This window comes from Callospermophilus lateralis, chromosome 3 (assembly GCF_048772815.1).
Source record: "Callospermophilus lateralis isolate mCalLat2 chromosome 3, mCalLat2.hap1, whole genome shotgun sequence".
Taxonomy (NCBI): Eukaryota; Metazoa; Chordata; class Mammalia; order Rodentia; family Sciuridae; genus Callospermophilus; species Callospermophilus lateralis.
The window spans coordinates 197387334-197414636 of record NC_135307.1 but is presented as its reverse complement, the minus strand read 5'-3'; the positions used below and the strand labels follow the sequence as shown (position 1 = coordinate 197414636).

The 27303-nt window shown below is 47.8% G+C and overlaps 2 protein-coding genes across 8 annotated transcripts in view; one reads left to right on the top strand and one right to left on the bottom strand.

Annotated features, from left to right (window-relative positions):
• Nucleotides 1-1170: 1170 nt before the first annotated feature.
• Nucleotides 1171-9130, bottom strand: Gid8 (GID complex subunit 8 homolog). The gene is made up of 5 exons (XM_076852105.1): nt 8948-9130; nt 6378-6507; nt 4790-4986; nt 4187-4384; nt 1171-3385 (listed from the first exon to the last, which is right to left on the bottom strand). Exons 2-5 carry the CDS (start codon nt 6493-6495, stop codon nt 3212-3214), a joined length of 687 nt encoding a protein of 228 aa, XP_076708220.1. The 5' UTR covers nt 6496-6507; nt 8948-9130; the 3' UTR covers nt 1171-3211.
• Nucleotides 9131-9297: 167 nt separating this feature from the next.
• The window catches only part of Dido1 (death inducer-obliterator 1), a 51490-nt gene continuing 33484 nt past the window's right edge, over nt 9298-27303 (top strand). For 4 of the 7 annotated variants that reach the window (XM_076852101.2, XM_076852097.2, XM_076852102.2 and 1 more), the window contains exon 1: nt 18730-18807. The gene's annotated coding sequence lies outside the window, so the exon portion shown is untranslated. Of the gene's footprint in view, nt 9413-18729; nt 18808-24152; nt 24904-27303 lie in introns of those variants that run through there. The other 3 variants (XM_076852099.2, XM_077109206.1, XM_076852100.2) reach the window with 3 other exon arrangements.

The following is a 27303-nucleotide window of genomic DNA, read 5'->3' as shown; positions in this document are numbered from 1 at the left end:
AGCCCCGCAACAGCTGCAGCTCCCAGCAGAGTGGTGGGCTCTTATGTTGGATATGCTTGGAGATTTTCTTTCTTTTTTTTTTGTTTTTTTAAAATCTTTTTTTTTTTTTTTTTTTAGATATAGATGGACACAACACAATGCCTTTATTTTTATGTGATGCTGAGGATCGAACCTGGGTCCCGCCCGTGCTAGGCGAGTGCTCTACTGCTGAGCCACAATCCCAGCCCTTGGAGATTTTCTTGTACAAAGATAAGTACTACTGGAGTGGGGCAAGATTAAAACCAAAGTGTAGTTATAGGAATCCAGTTTCTTTCTACTCTTCCAATTCTGACATACTGACTTCCACCAAAATGTGTTAACATAGTATTTCTCTGTACTTCTCGACACCTTCCACCAGCAGAGGTGCAGACAGACCTCTCTGCTCGCCTGAGGCTTTTAATTTGGTCTTTTGTTCATACTGAGACTGGAAAGCAACAACCTGGAAGGGAGTCCTGCTCCATTATTCTGAAGGCGTCAGCATCTGCATCATGAAACATGTTAAGAGTCTTCCTGGATTCTGAATTCTTCCATTCTCCAAACCAAAAGTGCACAGAAAGAAGGAAATAAAGTGTGCTACCCCAACCTCGACCCCACCCTGGGGGTAGACTCTGGTTTGCGGTTTCTGCATGCATAGGGCCACCGGTCTTCAGCCATGTCTCAGGCAAGGCCATGGTCAACACCTGCCTTTTCCAGAACTTGAAAACTTAATTCAAGTGGCAAACACACAAGTCCTCAATTAATTGGCAATAACCCCAATGACTGAGAAAGTTCCAGAACAGAGTTATTCTTCCCACGACTTCATGATATGGGAACAGAACACCAGAATATTCTCAAAGTTTCCTTTATTTCAAGGCACTTCCCATTAGAAGGCATAAAAAGAAGAAATAACTACTTTGTGAAACAGTTGAATTATTTTTTTTTCCTTCCAGCACAGGGAATCCAACACAAGAACTTATGCATGCTGGGCAAGCACCCTGCCACAGAGCTACACCCCAGCACTTTTTCTATTAACTTTCATTTCAAGACAGGATCTCACCAAGCCACTCATCCTCCTCCCCCAGCCTCCCATGTTCCTGGGATTATGGGCACGTGCCACAGTGCCAGCTATAACACTACATCTTAATGAACACATCAGTGGGCTCCAGATGAAACAAAGTAGAAAAGCCAAAGTATACTGGGCATCCACCATTCCAGAGCAGTCTAACTTCACTTGCTTGCTGTAGAGACTAAGAGCAAAGCAGCCCTGAGGGGTTCTCCAGGGCGCTGGCAGAAGGCAGGACACCTGAAGTCCTGCACTCTGACATCCCAGCCCTGGAGAGAGTAGCAATGGCTGCTGAAGCTGCTCTGATAGAATGGGCAAATAAAACACCATCATCTCGTCTTGTCACCACCTGACGACACTTCACACATGTGCCAGATCGCGCAAACACTGTCCAGGGAAGCAATCTCATCTACACTGAGAAAGGACAGTTGATCATGTGCTGGTCATCTAGGGCTTTTCAAAATATGCAATTTTATTTCTACCTCTCCCCACCTTCTGCTACGTCCAACCTATTAGTACCTGAAGATTAAAGCTCCCTTCCCCTCTTATTTTCATTTTCAAAACTAAGGAAGGAAAGTTCTAAAGAAAGGTTGCACCTGAAGACAACCACTATGACTAAGAGGTTGGGGCAGACCTCCCCTCCCTCCACCTCCCAAACCAACACAGCGGAAGGGGCAGTCTGGGGGCCACGGTGGCTCCATCATGGCTGCCAACAGCTCTGCTGTTTTGACTCACTCACCAACCATCTAGATAAAAGCTTCTACCCAGTGAAAACAGAAGTAGAGAGGCTGAGAATACCTTGCCAGACTGCAGGTGGAGGAGAAAGATGTGCAGAGCAGCCCCCCAGCAGGGGATCACCCGACTGGCCAGCACTGGCAAGCTGACGCCTGCTCCCCAGTCAGACCTTGCTGGTCCAGATGCCTTGTGCTGCTTGGAACAAGCAGAATACACTCTCTCCTGCGGGCCCCAGGCCCCTGAACACTCTACTCCAGCATCAGGACTCAGCCAAGGGACTGAAGAGACTCAGTGAAGTCTCAGTCCCTGCAGGCAAGTGAGTACTCCCACCCCTAGATAGTTCCTGCATCATCTCCATGGCCCGCCAGACTTGCTGAGACCACCCCCAACACTGGCTTTCGGCACGGCCCTAGAGGCCCCTCTGCAACCAGAGGTTTCATGTCTGCACTCGTGTGTGCACGTGCCCATCACCGAGGGCCGACCTGCACACGTGTCACATGATGGACAAACAGTCTGGACACACAGTCATGACAGCAGCAGCACTTCCACAGAGAGCCTTGGGCACCCTGCTGAGGCCCATCCCCATAGCACCAGGGCTGCCTCACACTTAAGCACAGGGAAGTGAGTGCCAGCAAGAGGCTGGCTGAAAGGACAAGTGTTTTTCAGTGGCCATTCTGGTCATTATTGAAATCAAAGAGAAACCTTTATTTTCAACAAAACTGCCTACAAGAGATGGTTCACTGATTCGTCTCTCATCACATACAGCACCAAAATATATATATAAAAAATTAAAATGCACACAGCTCCACCCCTTACACACGTCTCCCCGAAAGCCATATAACCCAGACTAAAAGAGAAAAACAAATCCAACTCAATACCCTCACACAAAAGTCATCTTTGAATTAGGATTTACAAATTTATATATTGTTTCCTAGAGAAGGAAAAAAAAAATGAAAAACATGGGTGAGGAAAAACTTGAAGATGAAGGCCTGACAAGACTTAGGAAAATTAACAAAGGCATTGTCTGCCTACAAGCCAGCAGAAAGCAAGAGTGACGGGTGCTCTTCATGCCCCTCGAAGGGAGGCCGGGGTCGACCCAGCAGCCCTAGGAACCCAGCCCCGATGGCAGCCAGGCACAAGAGCACCCCGACAGGGACACGAGGCGCTGAGGTCCTCAGGACACACCAGTGCACAGCCAGACAGCCTTCCCAGATGGCACCCTTCACCGAGGGGGTTCCAACATTTAAAAGAGCCGTTTTCCTTTTAAGAAAGATGCTGAGTCAAAAAAAAAAAAAAAGTACCAGGGGGAAAAGCTTCCTACTGCAGTGGGAAACTTTCAGCTGTGCCAGGGAAGGCGAGTCCTGTGGGGGGTGGCGCGGTGGGCCTGCACAGGCTCTACTTGGGCTCCTCGATCACCCCTTTGCTAAGGTCTGTCATTTTGGGATACTTCACTTTCTTCTGATCCAGCTCATTCTGAGCCCACAGTAGCAGTTTCAGTAATTTTGCCAGCTTGGGTGTCGACTCGCGATTTTCATAATCTAGAACAGCTTGGTTAACTTCGCTCCAAACCTAGAAAACAGACACATCCAGTGAAGGTCACACACACAGAGCACCGCCACATCTACTAACAATACGCATTTTATGTTCTTGGAAACCATTTTCATGAGAAGTTTGCTATTCATTGAAATGAACATCAAACCCATAATTATGCGCCACTCTGGAGGCATTAAACACAGTCCTTGCCCAGAGTAGCTTTTATAATCTGCTCAGCAAGTGTCACCTCCACTCTCAAGGTCATTTAAGTGCTGCAAGCCTCTCAAATAAAGTATCGCAGGGACTGAGAGAGCAGAGGCCAGTACAGTGACAACATGGCTCCCTCCTATAGAGCCTCAGGCAACCTTTGGGGGAGAGTCCTTCCAATGTGGTGCAGGGAGGTCAGAGCCCTGAACCAGTCGGGCCCTGGAGCAGAGGGGCCTGGGTTTGGGAGCACTGAGCTGTAGTTTGTGGCTGGACACGAGAGCAGCAGCAGTCCCAGAAGAAAACACAATTATAATTTAAAACCTCTTAGGACACCTGTTTCTAGAAGTTTTCAAATAAACAGGAGGAAGGTTAAGATAAATTAAAAAAAAAAAAAAAAAAAAATGAGCACAGGGGTCTGGACACTGCCAGGCCATCACACCTCTGCTGCTCCTCCTTCAACAACTTGAAAGAGAAAACGCCAGGGAGGAGTCGCCACTATCACCCCAAAGAGCCACAAGCCAAAGCACTGTCCCACCCCAGACCACAAATGCAGTGCACATGCCACCCTTTTGGAACCCCCTCTCTAATATCCACCAGGGTAAAAGGATTTTCCCTCTTATAGACCACTACCTTTTGCCTCTGCATCATGTGGAGAAGGTCTCCGAAGGGTGATTCCTCAGGGCTATCGAAGGCCAACAGGGCTAGTGTTCGCTCCATCTCTGTGAGGCACTCTCTGCTCTCCTCGCCCTGCTCTGCCAGCTGCGTCTGGGCAAACTCTAGTGCCGCTTCAGTCTCTCGCTGGCGGATCAGCTCAATTAGATGCTGTTGCTGGTCAATGGTAAACACAGACACACTCAGCAGACCACCCAGGCAGGCACACTGAGCACTGGGCTCCAGTCAGAGGTACAGTCGATGGGCTGGGGTGGGGCTCAGGGGTGGAGCACCTGCTTACCATGTGTGTAAGGCCTGGATTCCATCCCCAGCACCACCAAAAAAAAAGGTACAACTCCAAGAAGAGGCTTTTCTAATACCTCCAGGTTGTTAAATTTGTATTAAAAAAAAAAAAAAATTGTATTTTAAAAGCAAAAAGGAGTTTCTAAAATAAGTAAAGCACATAACTCTAATACCATTTCCACAAAAAAACTACAATATTCTATTAATGCCAAGTAGCCTGCTTACTTGTCTTTGTAAACAACCTTAATTTACCAAGTATCCACATCCAATAACACTCACCTGCAAATGAAAGTAAAGGTACCGGTTTGTGTCCAAGAGTTCTGGATGGAGGCTGTTGATCAATGCAATGGCTTCCTGAATCTGACCCTTCAGAATCATCTCCCGAATCTTGATTCGCTCATCAAGAGTTTCCAGATCCACGCTGGGTTCAATTCCAGATTCCATGCGAAACTTCTCCGCTGCTTCCTTAAAGCCTTCTAGAAATGAAAACTATGTTTACCACTAGGAAAGGCAGCAGGGAACTATCGCAGCCTTCATACCTCTAGAACATCCAGCTGCCTCAATTAGATAAGCCCTGACACCAACCACACTTTCTTAGGGACTTGGTATTCCTGTCTCTGTGATTTATAGACTATGCTCTGCAAACACAGAATTAAAAAACAGCACACTTCATTCCTTCCATCCCATCCAAACAGCCCACCTTCCCAGCCAAGAGGTTAGTGAGACCCACTAGATGAAGAAGGCTGGGACTGCAGGCTAGCACACCAGAGCTCACCCTGGCTCCTGGTGAGGCAGACACACCGGCTATGCCTCCAAGGGGCTGCTATGCCCATGCCGGCTTCACCTGCCCTGAGCCAACTGTTCCCTCACCAACATCAGCGCTGTGTTTGTCCCCTTCTCCCACACCACAAGGACAGATGCTGATTTCCTCATCAACTTTCTGAAACTTTTAAGAAATCAACTTAAAGAGATGGTTGGGGATTAACAGAGGAAGATTTTAACTTGAAGGGTTGAACAGGAGGGAAGGAGACAACTTCATTTCCTGCCTTTTGAAAACCCCTGATTTTTCTCACTAGAGCTGTCAGTGATCTTCTTCCTGCCAAGGGGAGGGGGTCTTGGTGTTATTTCTTTCTGCAGGTTCCTGTTCTCTTCCTTCCTTCTTTTTTTGTTGCTTGTTTGTTTTGTGGTACTGGGGATTAATCTCCCAGGGACGCCTACATTCCCAGTCCTCATTCCTTTCTTTTCTTTTCCATACAGATTTTGCTACATTGCCTAGGCTGGCCTCAAACTTGTAATCCTTCTGCCTCAGCCTCCCAAACAGGAGGGATTACAGGCCTGTGCCACAGTGCCCAGCTTCCCATTCTCTCTTTTTTGAGTTGGGCACTCCTTATAGAAGCAGACTCGCCAGAAAACATCAATTATCTGACCTTTAAGTCCAATTCAGAATTGTTCTGTTTTGTTTTGGTATTGGGCTTGAACCCAGAAGTCCTTAACCACTGAGCTACAACCCCGGTGTCCTTTTTATTTTTTGAGACTGGGTCTCATCAAGTTGCTGAGGCTGGTTTAGCTTCGCAAGTCGCTGGGATGACAGGCATGCTCCATCACACCTGGCTCAGAATGGTCTTAATGATCTGCATTACCTAACTACAAAACTGTCAAAGGCCAAGACACTGATTTTTGCCTTAGCTCTCAAAGACCTGGAGTACATATCTCATCTCCTGAAAAGGCTGTATTTAACACAGTTTACCAGTATGTCAAGTGAGCACTGCATCTCCCAATGCCTGAACACAATGTGGCATTACCACTGAGTACAAGGGAGTAAAAGGGAGTGCTGTGCCCAAGTGGCTGTCCCCACAGAGGCCATTACCAGTGACCAAGTAGTTCATGATGAGGCGATTCATGTCCGCCCGCTGGACGTGTAGGTTGTTGAGCTTTTCCATCCACTCATCTTTCGTGATTTCATCAGGCTTTTCTGCATAACTCATTCTGGTTTATTTCTATAGAGAAAAAAGTTTTGGTATTTGGTGAAAAATTTTATGCCCAGCGGATCCTCTCAGAAAGCAAATGCAGCAATGCAGTAGGAGGTGGGGGTGGGAGGGTGGAAAGGTGCTGTCAACCTCGAACATACAAAGTACAAAGGACCTGAGACCCAAATGCACATGTAGAGAACACCAAGGCTAGGTGTGCCGAAAGTAGAGCGGATGCAAGAAAGCAGCAAAGGCCTGAGAGTTCAGAGGCAAAGGGGCAGTGGCATCAGAGAGTAGAGGCCTTCTGAGCTGAGGGAGATATTTAGGGTCTCAGCTAAGTGTAATGGAAACTACTGGGGGTTATAAGCTATGATGTGAGCAAAATGAGACTGTAAGCCTACCTATGCCCACCAGACTGACAAAGAAATCCAACAATGCCACGTGCTGGCAAAGACACTTCTCTTGATCTCTTTTACTGTACTGCCAGAAGACTGATTCATTGAAATGCATCAGGATTATTTGTAAACCTGTATGCGGTACCCCTAAGAACCTAGCATTTCCATTCTTGCTAAATCTATACCGTAGAAAAGCTCATCTGCATGTACCTAGTGCAGACAACCCTGCTCACACAAGTGCTACTCAAAACAGGAAGAACATGAAAGCTACCTACCTGGACAGTCATTCAACAGGAGTATGGGCAAACAAACCGAGTATATAGAGCCCACATTCAAAACACCTTGGGTAGTATATTCTGGAATTCAAAACTTTTCAGATTCTGCACAGATGACATGGTATAAGTTAACATAGATTTTATGACAGCCTCTCCAGGGCCTGGGGCACCACACCATAATCAAGTATTATTTCTTCATTGAAATGTAAGCGTATTCACACTAAATGCAATGGAGATTGTTAGACTTTACTAAGTCAGGTTTTGCCACCAAACAGATTAAAAAAAAAACAAAATCAAAACTTTTGGTTTCAGAAATATTCATATTTGAGAAGTGACTGTGGTCATGTATCCCAACAAAATTTAATAAAGCAATTAAAATAAATAAAATCACAGAGTCATGTGGATGACTCAAAACAATGCTGAATGCAAACAGCAAGTTACAGTGGAGACCCAAGTAAGGCATGAGTTTTGGAAAGAACAAATATATGACAATAAATATTTACGTGGCAAAAGGTGTTTTTGTTTTGTATTAGTAGCTAAAGGTGTGAAAACTGACACTTCAGAGGAGGTTACCTGTGTAGGAGGGTGAGATGGTGGGGACCACAGGGGTTGCTGTGCTAGCTCCAGAGCACTAGCTGGCTTTTGAGGTAGAGACACAGTGCCCTGACCGGCTACTTTTCATACAATGCCACTGACATGGATGTATGGATATTACTTTATACCCAGCAAAGTTCACGTTAATTTGCTTCAATAAATTAAATTAGAAGATGGTACAGGTTTCCAGGGTGAAAGTGGGGTGAACACTGGACACTGAGCAGGCAGGCCAGCAACAGAGACGAGAGACACTCAGAGCAAGGCTTTGGTCATGGAGCTAATGGCTACTCTTGGACTGAATGTGTTGGGACAAAAGCAAGGGAAGAATTCAGATCAGCTTCCAAGCAAGAAAAACCTTGGAGAATGTCACCACAAACACGGACGCAGGACTGTAAGCAGAACAGGTTTGAGGAGAAGGGCAGGTCTGGATGACTACTAAGTAGCTGGAGAAGTCTAGCAGGCATCTGGATTACAGGTTCAGCCCCACGCTGGAAACATTAATTAGGGAAACATTTGTGGTGAAGAGGAAAACATCTAAGCCAAGAGTTCAGCAAAGACACCTAGAGAGAGGGTAGACAGGGAACAAGGGGGTACACACTCAGGGGATGCACGGACTCCAGAGACCAAGCAGAGACGTGAAGGCGCCAGCAGCTGGAACTTGCAGAGGAGCACTATGGAAGAAGGGAGGTCAAGTGGGCGAGTTGTCACAGGCACTAAGGTCTCTCAGGTGGTTTACAGGTCAACTGCAGAACTCAGCCAGACCAAAAACTCTTATTCGCAAACTAGAGAGCTACGGAGCAATCTAAAAAGCCCCCAGAAGAAACACCTTCGTGTGAGTTTTCACACGTGACCAGCAGTCATCCAGACACCAGCAGCCCCTGGACCCCAGCAGGTACACAGGCACCAGAGACCCGCATGTCGGCCCCCGCGCACGACCAGGGCCGGCTCTGCATGCAGCAGCTCCGCTGCGGCTCCAAGGCGGTGCTACTACGAAAGTCGTCCTGGGCAGAGCGGGACGCACGCTCCCGAACCCTGCCCCGGACAGAGCGCGGGCCAGCGTGCAGCATGCTCCCTTCCGGGAGAGTTGGCCGTCGGGGGCCCGCAGGGCAGGAAGGCGCTGGTGGGCGGCCCAGCCCAGACCCCAGTTCGCACGCCCCGACCCCCGGTCAGCTCGCCGGGTCCCACGGAGACGCGCGGCCATCTTACCTTGTGGATCCCGCCTCCCGCGCAGCGCAGTGTGGGCGGCGGCGGCGGCTCCGCGGCCGCTCCCGGGGCCGGGGAGGGGCGACAGCGGCAATCGCCCAGCAGAGGGAGGCGGAGGCCGCGGCGGAGACGGGGGCGGGGCGGGGAACCGGAGGGCAGACGCCCCGGCGTCCGGCCCTCAGTCACTTCTCGCGAGACTACGAGACAGCGAGCGAGCAGCCAATGGGGCGCTCCTGCGAGGGGGCGGAACGAGAGGTCCCCGGAAGCTGATGCCTTAGCTTCCGTTCTTGCGCGTAACTCGCCGGCGGCGCCCTCGCTCTACGGGTTGGCGCGAGAGTCAAAAGGCGTCGGCCTCCTTTGCGCAAGATGGCCGCCGCGGAGGCGTCTGAGTGCGGAGTCGTACTGCCGGGATGTCGACGTCTAGACTGAATCCGAGGCGAAGGTCCCGGCTCCTTTCCCGTCGTTTGTGTGAGGCCGGAGGGGATGGGGCGGGGTGGGAAGGCGCCGGTGCCCGAGACGAGGAGGACGTTTCGCGGCTGGCGGCCTGCCTGGCTTGCGTCCCAGAGGCCCAGCACGGCCGCCCGGCTGGAGCTCTCCCTTCGGGGTGGAAGCGAGTCCCCCGGGTTTAGTCGGCGGACGTTGCCGAGGGCGTCCTCATTTGAGGCCAGAGCGGTAGTTAGAACGACCCAGCCTAGGGCGTCTGGCTCAGCCTACCTCGAGGATCGACGCAGGGGACCCTGCTCCCGGGCGCGAACCGAGGGGACCCCCCGCCCAGGGCGCCTCGAGCGCGGGGCGGCCTGAAGAACGGCCCGGCGGGAGGTGGAAGTGGGCGTTGGAGTATTTAGTCCCTTGTTATTGTTTGCCTGCTCCAGAAGAACGCAGAGCCATCACTGCAGGGTCTCGTGTCGTTGCCGAGACTTAGCAAAGACTCAGGAAGAAATCTTTACAAGTCGGTGAGATGGTGTGGTGTGATTCTTAAAAGCGAACGAAGTCGTGGGAAATTGAGGTCGGACTTTTCCTCACTGAAAGTAAATCCAGTTCGGCAAATAGGTTGCATAGTAGACATTTCCCATTAACCAAATAAGCTAAATCTGCAGACCCAAAGCTGTTTAAATGCATATGCAATGCAGACGTCTTTTGCCGTGCATAACCCTAGGTTTAGCTGTGTGTCAACTCAAAAGTGTGCAAGGGGTGCCCAGGGAAAAGCGTGGGGGAAGCCCAAGGAGAAGAGAGTGGTCATTTTGAGGCTTCACTGGTACCGTCTTTGGGTGGTGGGTTAGCCCCAGCAGCCAACCAGTGTCAAGTCTTACTTTTCCTTCATACTCCTTCCTAGAAACCGTTTAGTTTTCCTGGTTTAGTGTTTCCTAGCCTCAACATTGAGACCATGGTCTTTGCTCTTTGGATTACCACAGGATCTTCCTAACCCATGACCTTCACAGAGGTCCTGCCAGCTCCCCTCCCAAGACCATGCAGACGGGTTGATCTTTCCAACACTATCTCTCTGGGTCACTCTCCTCTAAACACCCTTTGGACTCCCCAGTTGCCCACTTAAAGTGATTGCAGCTAAAAGTCCCACCCTTCCTGCTCTCACCCTGCCTGCTCCAACCATCCCGACCCTTTGTGGTTCTCTGTTCACCAAGGCTGCTTGTCCCTGGCTGACAAGATGGGCCTGTGGAAAAGGCTTCCCTTGACTTCTCAACAGCCATGGGGCTTCCTTGGGAAGTCTTCCCCAACAAAGCTGGATTTGGTCCTCTCCCTTGTTCCCACATGAGACTCTAAACCATTCTCTCTGGCTCTCAATACCATATCCCATCAAAAAACCACAAGGTATAGGGTGTACTGACTACAGCTAAAACATCTAGTAGGAGCTTGGTATGAACTTGCTGAGTAGATGAAGGAATGAATCAGTGAAGAGCATTGCAGACCTGTATCAGAAGCGACAGGAGCAAAAATGGAAAGGGGAGGGAGACCTTTGGGGAGGTAGAAATGGACAGTCCCTAGTGATGGGCAATTTGTGGGAGCTCAGGGAGAGAAGCCGAGAGTGGGGCACACATGTGCAGCCTTGACTGCTTTGGGGTACCAGCACTGAGGGAACAATCTTGATGAAGGATGTGGATGGAGCAGGAGGGGAAGAGGGCGTGCTCAGTGTGGGCTGTGTTGGATTTGGTGCCTGTCAGACACATCCAAAGCTCCCTGGGAAGATCAGGGCTGCAACAGAGTTGATAGATGCATTCAGAGAGAGACCTACAGATGAGGGATGATTAATCCCAGAATCCAGGAGAAAGGCAATATGTTCTTTCTCACTAAGGAAGAGGAGCCTGTTGAGGCAGTAGCACATTGACCAGAGGGCTTTTCCCAAAGCTGTTAGGTGTTGTTTTAAGAAACTGAGAGCAGTGGTGTCCATGTAGCAGGGAGATGTAGGCAACAGTCATCAGAACTGACCACTTGTGGTACTGGTGGCAGAGCAAGGAGTCAAATGTGATGAGTAGGGGAAGCTGAAGGTGGCTAGGAACAGGCAGCAGGTGTGGGGAGAAACACCACACAAGGGACAACAGCAGGTGGTGTGGCTGGGCGGGTCCATTGCTGGGCTTTTGGCTGACGCCCCTGGACTTAAAGGGTGAGACCATTGGTTGAATAGGGAACACCAGAGAAGGGCCCGGGTTGGACATAGGGACCGAAGGTAGGTGCTCCTTTCTGCATGTGTAGGTTTTGCGGTGCTGTGTGAGGCCTAAAGTGGAGTTGCTGGGGAACAGGTGAATGGGTAGGTTCGATTCAGGACAGCACAGCCAGGTGTGCAGAGGTGTCTGTCCAGAGTATCTGGAGCAGATAGGAGAGCTTGGACCAGAGCCCTGGAGACACACAGAGCTACAGTGGCACCAGGGGTGAGGGAGAGCATGGCCAAGGACAGAGGCCCACCTCGGTTCCCATCTGTGGCAGTCACCAACTTGACCGAGATGTCAGCCTAGTGGTTTCATCAACTGGCTGAGCTTTCTGATGTGGAAGGGATGACCTGTGGAAGAGGGAAGCCACAGGACCTGGCCAGTGACTGGGAGGGGCCCCTGGGCATTCAGGGTACCCCTGTTCTGCAAGCCAAGATGTGACTTTGAATCTGAGAAGTTGTCTCATTTTGAAAGAGATCAACAGTTCTTTAAAAGAGCAGTGTTAAAGGTATATATATTTTTTCCCTCCACGTTTTTAAATGGTGCATTTAGTTGTATATAATGTGGGATTTGTTGTTATATGTTTAAGAGAAAAGTCTCTTGAGAATAAAATACTGAGTGCTTCCATTACTCAAATCATAAAATGTCCAAAAGCCATGTTTTATATAACCACATTATTTCAACAGATGTTTTTGTTTTACTCTCAAAACCCAAAAGCATAAATCTTATACTCTGGTGTCCCGACTTTCAAACAGATTTGGCAAAACAGACCTTCTGAATTTTCAGGATAATTCATGAACTTGATCATTTGCTGCTATTCAAGGTCATTCACATCATAGGTAGTGAGTACCTAGGTGCCCATTTCCACAGACAGCTTTCCACCGTATCTGTGATTTCTTCTTATGAAGATGTGGAAGGAGGAGGAGAGGGTTTGCTGTTACTTGGTTCTGCTGCACATATCCTGGCACCAGGTGTGTAAAACCACAGTAGTTTAGAGGGAGGGATGGTCTCCCTTCCTTCTCCCTGAAGCACTGATCATGTTTTATTGGTTGGTAAGGGTAGTTCCCCCGACCCCATTCTGGGGATTGAACCCAGGGGTTCTCTACCTCTGAGCTGCATCCCCAGTCCTTTTTATTTTTATTTTAGACAGGGTCCTGCTAAGTTGTCCAGGCTAGCCTTGAATTTGTGATCCTTCTGCCTCAGCCTCCTAAGTTGCTGGGATGGCAGGCACTTGCTACCGTGCCCAGCAGTAATTTACTCCTTCCCTCCCTCCCTCCCTTCTTTCTTCCTCCTTTTTTAAAACCTTTAACTCCTAAGGCTGGAGATGTAGCTCAGGGTGGTAGAGCACTTTCTTAACATGGAGGCACTGTGTTTAGTCACCAGCACTGCAAACAATAAAAGAGGGTCCTCTTTAGTGCTAGTGCTTGCTGGGGTTGGGACACACACTGGGTCCAGCGTGCAGTCACCTGAGGGAGTGGTAGTCCTAGATTGCAGTCCTATAGAAAAGTCCAAACAGATACCATTTTGAGTGGCAGTCCCCTAATTTACCTAGTCAGCATACTTCTATGTACAGTTGCATATTGAGCTTGATAGAATGCCCTGGCCGGTCAGGGATTTGACATACACTCACTGGCTTTGGATGTGCTTTTTTTTTTTTTTAATTCACAGCATATAAATGTGTCTGCACACCTGTGCATGGTGCACATGCTTTGGCATGGGCATAGCTGCTGTGATCAGATGTCTGGGAGGTTGGAGCACTGAGCAGAAATTGTGTTCAGTTTGCTTTTAGTCGTCTTTTTTATCCTCTCACATTTACTTTCTTTTTCTTTTTGTGCTGGGGATCAAACCTTGGGCCTTGCATGCTAGGCAAGCGCTCTACCACTGAGTTATATATCCCAGCCCCACATTTACTTGCTCTCTGTTTTTTAAAGAATATTCTTATGTATTCTCTTTGTTTTTATTTTTTTTAGTTGTAGATGGACACACTACCTTTGTTTAATTTATTTATTTTTATGTGGTGCTGAGGGTGGAACCCAGTGCAAGCGCTCTGCCACTGAGCCACAGCCCAGCCCCCACATTTACTCTTTAAATGGTCATTTTCTATGGGGTGGAGAAAAACTTTGGTATATCTAGTTCTTCATTTCTCTGCACAACCACACAGGCAGTGTCACTGGCCTCCCCCTTCCATAAGCAGATTTGTGTAGGTCTTATTTCTCCTGTGGACACACCAGTTTCTGAATTTTAGAAGTAGTTGGTTCAGTTGGAACACAAAAAAGGATTCTGATACAGGAAGGTGATTTTTATTTAGATTCAGAATAAAACTAGAGTCCCCTTTTAGATTCCTGAGGACGCCCCACAGCTCAGCCTCTTTGTTATTCCTGTGGCTGTTTCCTGCAGATACCCCCCCCCATTCAATCTTGCCCTTCTGTTTGTTTCTTTTTTTTTTTTTTTAATTTTTCTTAGTTGTTGATGGACCTTTATATTATTTTTTAAATTTATTTGTATGTGGTGCTGAAAATGAATCCAGTGCCTCACACGAGCTAAGCAAGGCGCTACCACTGAGTCATAACCCCAGTCCCCCTTCTGTTTCTTGAGCTAAGCAAGAACAGTTAATTTATACAGCACAGGTTGAGTGTCCCTTATCCAAAATGCTAGGGACCAAAAGTATTTTGGAATTTGGATATTTTCAGATTTTTGAATATTTGCATACACGTGTGTGCACACTAAGATATCCTGGGGATGCGACCAAGTCAAACCCAAATTTATTTATATTTTATATATATGTATACTTTATACACATAGCCAGAAGGTAATTTTATGTGACAATTACAGTGTGCCTGCGTTTTGACTTGGACCTATCATGTGAGGTCAGGTGTGGGATTTTCTACTTGTGGAATCTTGTCAGAGCTCAAAAGTTTCAGATTTTGGAACACTCTGTATTTCAGATTTTTGCATTAGAAATGCTCAGCCTGTATTCCTATTCCAAAAGGTCACTGGTTTCTTGCTTTTTAAGTGTTTTCATTTGAGGAACAAAGATCATTAATTGTCACCAGTGCAAATGTGGTCCGCCCCATCCCAGAGCGTTGCTTCAGGCTGGGGGAAGGCACCTGGTGGCTTTTGGCCTCTGCATGTCTAGAATTTAAATGTAAATTGATCACCTTCTTTTGGCTAGTCCCACCTCTTTCTGTCTGTCCTCCCCTGCTGGGGCTCTGGGGCAGGTGCCCGAGGCCACCTCTCTCTCTCCTTCCTGCTGGTGGGTGAGCTGTGAGGGCAAAGGGCCTGCCTACTCAGGCACAGTTGCTGTGCTCCTAGACTGCTTTCCTGTCCCACTCCAAGAAAGGCGTTATAGTTTTGGTTTTCTTACTTGATGTACACCTTTAAAGACTGTTGATAAAACTAAATAGGAAATAGTTTTTTCATGCTTTATACTTATTAAAACATCACTTTCTTCTAAAGCTGGCTGTATTTACTTTTCACTGAACTCAAAAAAGAAAAATGGGCATCTCCGTAACCTTATGAAGCGCCCTAAGAGGTAGGAGCAGTCATTGTGGTTTTGCATTAATGTGTTCACTCATTTAAGTAACCAGATTTTACTATAGCAGGAGATATGAAGACACTTTTTGACACACTGTTTAAGAATCCCCGGGAAGTGATACAACTGGGAATAGCACATCTGGATTTAGTTCTCTGTCTTACCTATAGTTCTTTTTGCCTCTTTTGTAGATAATGTCTTGAGGCCACAGCTACCTTGTCCTGAGTAACCTCCAGAGGATAAAGGGTGAAATATTTACCTTTTATTCTTCTAATTAAAATAAAAGTTTAATTAGACAAAGTTGGGATTCTCAACTGTTCCTTGTACCCTGTAGAATCATCACATGCCACAGCTCGCTTTTTATGTGCCCCTGGGGTGGGAGCAAGTTTTACCTTGGATTTCTTAGTCTGGTTTTCTCCTCTTTTCAATCCTGCCATCTCCTTAGTTTACCCACTGCCTCTGCAATCTGCTACTGTGACAGTTTGCTCATTGTGTTAGCAGCATTGAACCAGTGCTTGCTGTGAAGTTGCCCCTTTTGATGACACTCTTCCTCAGTAATGCACAAATGCAATATCCAAAGGACAAAGATCTGGCACTATTGGAACCAAAGACTAGTGCTTATCTGTTTTGCTTTGGAGGAAGAAACAGTGGATTTGATGGTGAATTGATTGCTTGTGCAAGTAGGCTTTTGTGAAGTTAACTGTTGGAGCTGAGGATGTAGCTCAGGTGGAGCCTTACCTAGCATAGGCAAGGCTCTGGGTTCATGCCCATCACCAAGTGGGGAAAAGTCCTTAAGTTAGTTGGTCTTATATGTGTAAAAGTAATAAAAATTCTCTTAAAAAGTAAAACAAAACATAGTGGTCTAAGCTTTCATGGACTGTAAGAAAATACACGTGGCTTTCTGATTCACATGTTCCGCATCCTCACACTCAACCAAGTGGACCAAAAATATCAGGGAAAAAAATTGCTCAATACTGAACATGTACAGACTTTTTTCTTGTCATTATTCCCCCAAATAGTAGCGAGCAACACCTGTTCACAGAGCACTTACGTTGATCAGGTATTGTAAGCCTTCTGGAAACCATCTAAGATGTATGGGGGTGTGTGCACAGGTTATGGCAAATACTGCACCATTTTATGTAAGGATGTGAGCATTTCAATTTTGGTGTCCTGCATCCTGGACCCAGCCCCCTCCATACCCTGAGGATACCTGGACAGTGTTCTAGGTTTGTCTTTTCCTGGGGTGGGGGCAGTGGGGGTTGCCTTCTGTCCCTGGGGAATGGGCTTCTGCCATGCACCTCTGAGTCCTCAAGAATTGGGCACAGCCTGAGTGCCAGGACCCTAGGTTGCAGTGCGTGAAGGACTTGCAGCAAGTGGACATGGCCTGAGCAGCGTGATCAAACGCTGCCCCTGCTTGCCTGAGTACTGGGGAGCCCTGCCAGATACCTCCAAACTGGGGGGCAGGCCAGGGAGAAGGGGCCAACAGGGCCAGAGGGCAGCTGGTCCCCACTCCCCCTCCCTTTCTTCTCCTCTTCCCCCCTCCCACACCCCCCCCCACCTGCATTAAGGGTGGAGAGGTTTGGGCCTCCCATCCTCTCCACCAGTTTCGACCACCACAAACCGGTGTTTCCAGGAGCAAGTGCCTCCTGGGGCCTCTCTGAAGCTTCTGGTTGGGCAAAGTGCTCTGTTGCCATTCGCTCAGCTTTGGGGTTTTCTTGCCACTTCAGGGCATTTAGGGAAGAATTTCGGGAGACCTCTGGAGATTGTTTATTCATTTTGTCCTCTGGGTTTTACTTTGAAATATGGTTAGGAGGAAGTATTCATTTTAAAATACCCAAACTAGCCATTCCTGATGGCTGCACTGTCATCCTAGAGGCTTCTGAGGCAGGGGCAGGAGGAAGGCAAGTCCCAGGCCAGCCTGGGCAACTTAGCCTGTCTCAAAAAGTAAAAGGGGCTGGGAGTGTGGCTCAGTGGTGAAGTGCCTCTTGGTGCAATCCCCAGTACCACTAAACCAAAACTAAATTCCCCAACTACTCTTTTCACCTGGGAGAGCAACTCCCAAGAGAAGTGAGCACAGGTAAAAGGGGAGGAGTGTAGTCAGTTCCCTTGCAGGCATCTGGGGAACCCCGTGGGTGGACCCAGGGGCTGCAACAATGCGCCCCCCCTTTACCCTTCTCTCAATCCTGCCATCTTCTGTGCTGCCTCTTTGTCCTCTTTTATCTCCTCCAAATGCCCCTCCTAAAACTGCACCCGAGTTAAAATGTTTTAAAATCTCACTCTTGTGTAAAAAATTTGCTGTAAAGATCCTCAGCTAGTATCCTGCCAGAGGCTCTCCCAGAGCCACTCCCCAGGGGCTCTCTCTTTGTTAGGGAGACCTCCTGTGGCCTTCTTCCTCCTTCCTTCAATGAGTCCCCTTTCTACTATCTGCTTGCCCAAGGTCACACTACGACCTTGTGTGTGCTGGAGATGAAACTCAGCCTTGCCATGCTAGCTTGCCCTCTGTCACTGAGCTACACTCCCAGCCCCCACTGTGGTTGCTGTACTCCCACTACACCTTGGGGGCAAAAACCCACCCTCCTCTACTAGGGCACACTGGGGGGCGGGGCAGAGCACTTCCCTGCCATATTCCTCTGATCCTAAGGGTTCACACCAGCAGAAACAGCTTTGATTGTACAGCAAAGTTTTTTTTCTCTCCGCCCCATACTGGGGATTGAACCCAGGGCCTTGTTCCTGATAGGCAAGCGCTCTATCACTCCCCATCCATAGCTAAGTTTTCTTTTGGAAAAAAGGCACTCAGGAACGGGCGGGTCTTGTAATCTTGGGAGATGTTTATTAGAAAGCACATCATAGATGGATGGAAGCGTAGGGTTGCTGGACACTTTACATCTCCGCGCTGAGGGTGGGGGGGTGCCTGCCAAGACTTGCATGGCTGTTCATAGCGAGGTAGAGGCAGGGGGCTTGCTCAAGGCAAGTGACCAGTGCGCCCATTCCTGAGACACTTAGGGATAGAAATGATGGGGTATAAGTAGTTAGCAGTGAGCGAAATGAAGGAAAGCCAGGTGGAAAGTTGAACACCCGCAAGACCTCAATGCCTTATCGACAGTAAACGTCCGTTGGTCCACCCTCAACCCTGGGGGCGCACACTCCCAGGCACTGCGTGCTGGCATCGAGTGGGGCGCGGTTCGGGTCCGGGGAAAAACGCGTCGGCAGCACACCCCTTGGTGCTCCAGGGTGGGAAGTGCGGCCTGCAGAAGGGAACACTGGACCTTTCCTGATCCTCTCTCCCCCGCTGCTGACGCAGGCGCCACGGAGCACCGGTCCCTGCTGGCCCCAAGTGTTGAGGAGTGAAGTGCAGCCCCGAGGCTGCGGGCTCCTTGCTCAGGCAGTCCCGGGGGGCTGCCACCTAGGGTCCGGAACCCCAGGCCGAGACGCCGAAGCAATCATTAGCAAAACTGCGCAGACCCCGAGGGCGCGCCGGAGAGCAGCGCGGGGCGGGGCATGGCGGGGCTGCGCGGCCGGCCGCTCTACCCGCTTGGCGTCTCGGTGGCCGGCCTCCCCGCCCGCCGCGCGGGGGCGCCGCTCTGCCCCGCCGCGTCTCGCCGGCCCCCGCCCGTCGCGCGCGCCAGCCCCGCCGCGACGCAGAAAATGGCCGCGGGAGTCCGGCGGCCGCGGTGAGTGCTCCGGGGCGCGGAGGAGGGACGGACGCCGCGCGGGCCGCACTCGAGAGCAGGGCGGAGCCGGCCCTGCGGGGCGCCGCTGCCGCCGAGAAGATGGCGGTCGGTCTCGGCCCTGGCGCGGCACCCCAAGGGGCGGCGGCGCGATTAGCTGAATCACGGGCGGCGCGGGCCGGCGGGCAAGGGCCGTGCTGGGCGAGGCCGCGCCGCGGGCGTCCTCCCGCGGGCGCTCGGGCAGCGGTGGCAGCGCGCGGGCGGAAGGCCGCAATCGCCGCCCTGCTGGCTTTCCCCGCGGGGCGGCCGGGCGGCCTTGCAGGCCGCAGGGGGTGGGTGCCGGGTGCTTCCCGGTGGGCGGCACTCACCGTACGCCTGCCGCTGCCCCGGGGTCCCTGGGCCGAGGCCTGCCCTCCCGGGCTGGCCGGCGCCCGAGTCCGTTAGGAAGGCGTCCGCGCACAGGGCTCCCTCCTGAGTCTCTGGTTGAAGAGGCGGAGGCCGGCCGGTGTCCGAGGCTAAGGTTAATCAGGCACCGGAGTGTGTGCTACCCGCCGGCCGCAGCGGGCCAGCTCCTCGGGAGGAGGGTCCGAGCGCCAAGTCGGAGCGAGCCCGCCGGGCCCCAGGGCACATGCTTGCTTCTCACCGTGTGTTGCCCGGCTCTGTTCCTTCTCTTGATTAGTAAATTTGAGGATTAGTTAATAGGGAAAGTTAAATTGGTAGTCGCACTTATTTTTAAAGAATTCTCTAGCTGTGACTATCAAACTTATCAGTAGGTGGTAATTGTGTTGTGTGGCAATTTATAAGGCAGACATTTTCTCCCAGAGCATCAAACTTAGGTACTGTTTTTAATCAAACTTAGGATTGTTTTTCATATGCTGATAGGCTAACTACCACTTAAATATCTCTATTTTTACCCCCACTTGTAGCTTTTTAATATTTAGTGAATGATATGCTAAACATGTTATATTTGTTTCATTTTATCGCAGAAATAGGGAGTACTATCAGACAACCAGCCAATCCCTTCTCAATTTTTTTATTAACTTTAAAATTTTATTTTAATTAGGTATATATGACAGCAAGATGCATTTTGAGTCATTGTATACAATTGCAGCACAACTTTTCATTTCTCTGATTGCTCAGGATGTAGAGTCACACCCTATGTGCATATTTTTATAAAAAGGTGAATCACCACACATACCTTTACAAAAAGGTAAAGTAGCTGCCCCTGTAGTCCCAGCTAAGGAGAGGCTAAGGTGGGAGGGTCCTTCTATCCCACCAATTCTAGACTGGGCAACTTAGCCAGACCCTGTCTCAGAAAGGGTAGGGGTGGCATAAGTCAGTTTTTTCCAAAATAAAATTGGATTTTGTGTGATTTGGTTACAAAGATAATATACATACAGAAAACATAAACAATATGTAAAAATAAAACCAGAAAGGAGCCGCATACTATAGCTATGACCTGTTGGTGATCGTGAATGTGTGTGGGTGGCCAAGGGTGTTCAGAGAATGTGGTTGCTGCCTGGGCTGGTTGTCCCTGCTGTTGTGAAACTCTCATGGCACTGAATCCTAGGACTCTTGATTTTTTAATTTAGGTGTTAAACACCCTCTGGGTGTTTCATGATTTTTTCACTCTAGTTATCTTATGATAAATGTTAGTTTGTGTTCAGTTTGTCATCTCTTGGGAAAACCTAACCAGCGCATGCATGCCCTTGTGAGTTCTCTTTGTCAAAGGGAAAGTGGCCCCCTTCTCTGTGAGAACAGGGATGTCACCTTGTCCTCTTGTGCCCAGCACATACGAGGTTTTGGTAAATACTTGAAGAAACTTAACCTTAGAGAGCTTGTTTTGCAAACCCTCACCAACACTTGTGCTGTCCTTTTGATGGGAGACGTTGGCCATTTGTTGCACACTTGCCAAATGCAGTACTGATATGGTGCTTGATATGGTATTGGTTCAGAAAAACTTTTGGAAAGCATCTGCATTGTCCCCATTTCACACGTGGGGAAGTGTGGCCCACTGCACTAGGCACACTGCCAGAGGTTGTGCTTTCAGCTAGCACTAAGGTCTGGGGGCCGACTTCTTCACTTATGGGCTGTTCCTTGAGCTCCCACTCCACACATGTCTGGGTTGGGGAGAGTCTTGCTGTGATGCTGGGCACTGGAGACTGTTGGCAGCAGGGGCAAGACCAGGAACTTGAATTCTATACCAAGAGGGCCATTCTCTTGAGAAGTACTAAGGACCTCCCTAAGTAGGTCCTGGCCAGGGACTCTGGATTTGTTAGATGGTAACTTTATTAAATTTTTTAAAAAGTTATAAATCTTTTTCTTTTGTACTACAGAGCTGTCATATCAGATACACCAGGCAGACCCCCATCAACACAATTAAAAGTACACAAAATCAGTAAAAATCACTTGAAGGAAACAGCAGGCCCCATAGTATTTTCTCTCTTTTACAGCACTTCTCGAGTAGTAAAATAGCCTTTCTGGTTCTCTGCCACCTGTGCGGTAAATACAGGAAGTTGCTTCTTAGGCTTGACTCTCAAATTCAGCACTTCATGATCAGTAAAGTTGGTACAGGAAATCTAATCATGCCAGAAATCCTTTCCAACCTTCCGCCTCCACCCTCATCCCGCAACAAATAATTAGGTATTGGCCTTCCACAGCCCCATGGAGGGGAAGGAAGAGTCCAGCTTTCAGCAGAGTCCATTTCTGGTGTTTGTTTCCAAGGTCCCTAGTGCTGTGGCCTGAGACTGATGCTTCCCTCAGATGCAGCTCCACCTCACAGAGCAGATGTGGGGAGGGAAGTCTTGCCTGAATTTAAGTGGTAGCCACCCAGTGCCCTTGCAGTGAGCCATCACTGGAAACTGTGAGAGGAATCTGGAAAACTCAAATATTGCAGCAGTTTTATCATTGTCCTTGGAGTCCTGACAGAATGGATAGGGCACAGAAGTCTCTGGGCCCCTTCAAGTCTTGTCCATGGAACTCTGTGCCCCACACCAGCTACTCTCAGATGAACCCAGGATGTCTTCATACTCCTAAAAAAGGCCCTGAAGACTGCAGCAGTTCTTGTTTAGACTATGTATGATGATGCCAGAAAAGAGACATTTACTTTTTTAACTCGTTTTAAAACTTAGGATGATAAGCCTTTATAGTCTTTAACGTAAAGAGCATTTTAGGGGAACTGCTTCCCAAGTCCTTTAATGGGAAAGGTGACATTTATGCTTTTGTAAATCTGGTTGACAGCAGCTTAAGCTTCGGATAACTGTCCACACCCTCTTGTGAGTGATGGTAGACAGGGCACATAATGTCTTAGTATTGTGCAAATGGCTTAGATTTGGGGAGTCACCAGCCACCTCCTGAGAGTTAACTTTTGGAGATCCTGTTATTGTTGGGAAGTAAGAGTGTAAAATACCGTTGGCTATAAACATCTGAAGTGCATTACCTTCAAGAAGGTAGGCAATGTCTTTGAAGTATACTCATGGGCTCAACCAATTTCTTGCTTTTTGAAAAAAGTGTGGAGTAAGTCTGAGGTGTGTCTCAGGCCCAGGGTGGGACCAGGATTCTTGCTGTGGCCTTTTCTGGACACTGCTGCCTGGAGCACACCTTCTTGTGTGCACTTACTATGGGTGTGCCTGTGGATCCTATTGGAGCCATGCAAAGTGGAGGGTCTGGATAAGGGCTGGTCCTAAGTGTTGGGAGGACAGTGGCCAGTGGAGAGGAAGATCCTGTGATCAGAGTTGCAAGAGCCACAGATCCAGAGTCTCTGGAGCCCTTGCATTAGCCTGCAGAGCTGTCCTGGAAACGCCCACAGGAGGACCCATTGTGTGCATTAAAGTTTGGGTGGTTCACTCAAGACGCATTATCAACACCAGATTTCCTGATGAACCTCAGAACCTGTACACTGCAGTGACCCCTGAAGCTTGGTTGTGACCTTTCATTAAGAGCAACATTCACCCTGGTACTGGGTCTGGGTGTCTCTGGAACAGTGTAGAAGAGACAAGAGGGGAGCCCAGCACAAGTGGCCACTTAGGAGACTGTGTAGCCTTCCACTGAATAGAAAGCAGTGAGACCCTCGCATTTTTCTCTTTGCCTTGACAGCTTACTGACTGTTTCTGGTTCCTGGCAATCACTTGGATGCTTAAATTCCCACCTGAGTTGCCACTGAGGTCTCAAGCCTTTGCTTGCACCAGAAACCAGAAAAGAGGGGATCCTGGGGCAGGGGCCTGGCTAAGGCATCAGTCTTCAAGCCTTTTTCTCTTGGTTTCCCTTGTGGACCCAAACCTGGCCTGAGCAAATGATGGACAAGCATAACCTTTGCTGCTGCAAACTTGGGGCCCCAGAAGAAGAGAGCCAAAGAGTAGGCTGTGGGCAGGTATCCTATGGACTGTGAGCAGATGCTACTGAGCAAGAGGACGTGAAGCTTTTGCATTTCTGAAATTTCTAGATATGTCCCTATGAGTTGATGATTCCATTAGTAAAAACTGAGTCGCAGCTGGGTGCAGTGACACAGGCCTATAATCTCAGCTACTCAGGAGACTGAGAAGGATCACAACTGGGAGGCCAGCCTGGGTAACTTGGTGACCCTTTCTCAGAATAAAAAAGGGCTGGGGGTGCTGGGGATGTAGCTCAGTTGGTAGAGTGCTAGCTTCACATGTTCAAGGCCCTGGGTTCAATCCCCAGCACCACAAAAGGGGTGGGGGCTGCTGTGGATGTGCTCAGTGATAAAATGCCCCTGCGATCAATCCCTAGTACCACAAGCATCACTGAGTTGTAGAAGAGCCCTTTCTTAGGTGATCTTTCTTTTTGTTTTTAATAAAGAACTTAAAGCTAATATATTCTCAATCCCTCTTCTTCCACGTTACAAAGGATTGCTGACACAATAGACCCTTAATAGAAATTATAAGTAAGTGTGAACTTTGGCCTAATCTGCCACAGTTAACAAGTTCTGACTAGAATACAAAATAATGAGGTTTGTTAATAGCATTGAGTGTGATTTCTGACTAACAGGATAGAATTGCTTCAAAATTAAAATTGTTAATTTGAGTATTGTTTTAGGGGAAAATGAAGTTTGAAAAACATGTTTTGCCACCAAACAGGGCAAAATATATACTTGTATATTATCTTTTTGTCTAGAATGAATATAAGTTCATCATGGTTGTGTATCTTATTTTAAGGTGTCTTAGCAATTGATCACCAAGAAGGTATTCTCAAGTGTGTGGAACTAGATACTTGTAAACGGGCTTGCTTTCCTTATTCACTTAAAGCAGAGTTAGAATAGCAACAGTTGCACATTTAGATGTACAGGGGTTTTATTTGTTTATTTTTAAATTTTTTAAATATTTATTTTTTAGTTGTAGTTGGATACAATACCTGTGTTTATTTTTTGTGATGCTGAGGATTGAACTCAGGGCCCTGACGTGCTAGGCAAGCACTCTTATCACTGAGCCACAACCCTGTACAGGGGTTTTAAAGTCATGCATCACTATTAATACTTAAGCTTATTTTTTGGTAATAATATAAAACTAAAATTTTGAGAGGGTGTATTTAGTTCTTAAGAAATTTGCTCTGACAGCTAGCATTTGGCCAAGTCAGGGAATCTGAAAGGGGTTGTGAGATCATTGCTGAGCCTTTGTGAAGGAAATGTTTGTGCATCATCAATGTGCTGTTACTGCTTTGCACATAACCCCGTGTGTTCTTAAACTAATAGAAATGACATGTAGCCACATCCACATATGTTCCTGGATCTTTGGGGGTCCTCAGCCCTCCCTAGAGCTAAGGTCAAAACTTCCCACAATAATGATGAGCCTTTTCCTCCAAGTTGACATTTGGACCCATGTGCAAAGCTCCAATGTTTCTACCATGCACAGCACCTTTGAAATATGCCAGTTTTCTTTAAGGTTGAATGTCCTTGATGAAGCAGTGAAAGTACTGATTTCATAAACTCAGCATCCAGCGTTCACCAGTTTATCCTTGTCTGGGACAAGAGGGCAAATGCACCTGCCGCGCCTCTGCATCCCCACAAGTGGGCTGAGTCCAGGAGCAGCTTTGGGGGCCTGGACTATGAGCTCAGCCAGCCAGCCACTTTCTTCAGAGCAGACACAGGTAGCTGCCACACTGGGGTTTTGGCAAGGTGTTTTCCCCAAATCCAATGATACGTGTCTCAAAGCAGCTAACAATATTTGTTGGTAAAGAAAAAATTTGCACTTTTAAGAGAAAGTTTGTCTTCTGGAAAACTAAGCTTTTGCCACTGTGAGCATGATCCCTGCCTGATAGACTTCTAGGAGATGCCAGCTGACATTAACAAATGCATTTCTTTTATATCCTCTACCTGAAACTCATGCCAGTGTTTTCTAAGAAAACAGCTCCCCAATAAAAATGTGCTCAAGTGCAAGACAGACCAGCGGCTTTCAATGTGAGATAGTGAAACATTTGTTGATCTGGTTCCAGATTCCTGGTTGCAGCTACTTTTATGAAACTGCTACTTGTCCAGATTTTGTGTAGTGTCAAAGAACATCCACAATTAAGTGAAAAGATTGTTAAAACACTTCTCCATTTTCTAATGACAAACTGCATAAGGCAAGGCTTTCTTCAGGTATTTCAGCTAAAACTCTGCACAGTAAATAGAATGCAGAGCATATAAGTGTGTACTGGGAGGGCTGTGCAGGAATACCACAGTTCTAGGCCAGCAGAGGCAATTTAGTAAGACCTGTCTCACAAGGTGAAGAGGGCTGGGGGTGCATCTCAGTGGAGAGCATGCCTGGGCTCCATCCTCAGCACTGTAAGAATTTTTTTTAAAGTCCAGCTATCTTCTTATAAGCCAGAGATTTGCAAAAACATTAAACACCATTCAACACTAATTTCTTTGTGATTGTTTTGGAAATAACATTACTTTTTCATTAATAAAGTTTTTTTTTTAAATATTTTTTAGTTGCTGATGGACCTTTATTTTATTTATCTGTATGGGATGCTGAGAATCAAACCCAGTGCCTCACACATGCTAGGCAAGCACACTACCATACCACTGAGCCACTACCCCAGCCCCTCATAAAGTTTTAATGTGTAATGGATTTATTTTTTTAAGTAAATGCCTAAAACTTTGGAAATATCAGTAAATAATCCCACATTAATAAATAAGCTCTTTGGAGTCATCAGCTGAGACCCAGCAATTTGGGAGCTATGCTGGAGCACAACCACATGGCCCACTCTTGGTGGCTCCCAACAGGCTCTTATTAGCAGAACTGGTGAGGAATGTTTGCTGGCATAAACAGATTTAATGCCAATATTTCATAGCATCTTCCTATTACTATTTAGTGTGAATGGAGCAGTTTTTAACTAAGGAAAAAAATGTACTTAGAAATGTAGAAAGGTGATTGTACATTCAGTACATCAGTGTTCACCTGCAGTGTCCCTTTCTCACCTGGAGAGAGGCCCAGTTTTCTCCTTTCTGGTAGGAAGTTGTCACTAGTATGTGCCTGCAGTTTTGTGACCATATTTCCCATGTGCTGTGCTATACAGCTCCACACACTGCACAATAAGTCGCTATAGAAACTTAATACTTTTTTTAACTTTTACCTTAGGCATGTGTTTTATTTTGCTTTCACTTTTGCCTTGATATATCTGTGTGTGTTTCTATCTTACAGGTTAAGTGAACTTTTACATTTGGTTCTCTGTGTTAGTAAAATTATAAAAACAGTTTGGATATAAAGTGATCAGCTCTTTCAAATATCCTTTATTTACTTTTTTGGTGGGAGGGTACTGGGGATTGAACTCAGGGACACTCAACCACTGAGCCACACCCCTAGCCCTATTTTGTATATTATTTATTTATTTATTTTTAATTTTTTTAAAGAGAATTTTTTAATATTTATTTTTTAGTTTTCGGCGGACACAACATCTTTGTATGTGGTGCTGAGGATCGAATCCGGGCTGCACGCATGCCAGGCGAGCTACTGCTTGAGCCACATCCCCAGCCCCTTTGTATATTATTTAGAAACAGGGTCTCACTGAGTTGCTTAGGGCCTCACCATTGCTGAGGCTGGGTTTGAACTTGCAATCCTCCTGCCTCAGCCTCCCAGGCTGCTGAGATTACAGGTGTGCGCTACCACTCGCAACTTGTTTACTTTTATGTTTACTTATTTTTTGTGGTACTGAGGGTTGAATCCAGGGCCTGGGGTGTGCTAGGCAGGTGCTATGCCACTGAGCTGCACCCCAACCCTGAATTGAAGTTTCTTAAGTGGTCTTTCATTCCTAAGAATATCTTGATTTCTTTGCCTTTGTAAATATTCATGTTTTCCTCTTGAGAAGTGGTTTCTGAACTCTTGAAGCCATCATTTGGAGGATGGGTTTCCTCACACTAAAGGATGGGAGGAGAACTGTGGCTGTGATGGTGTCATGTGAATAGAGGGTCAAGTGTCACTGTCCCTTTAAAGGAGGTAGAATGTTTGTCCTTTGTTCTGGGTCACCAGGGAGACCACAGTTAGAGGGAAGGCAGTTGGAGCCAGG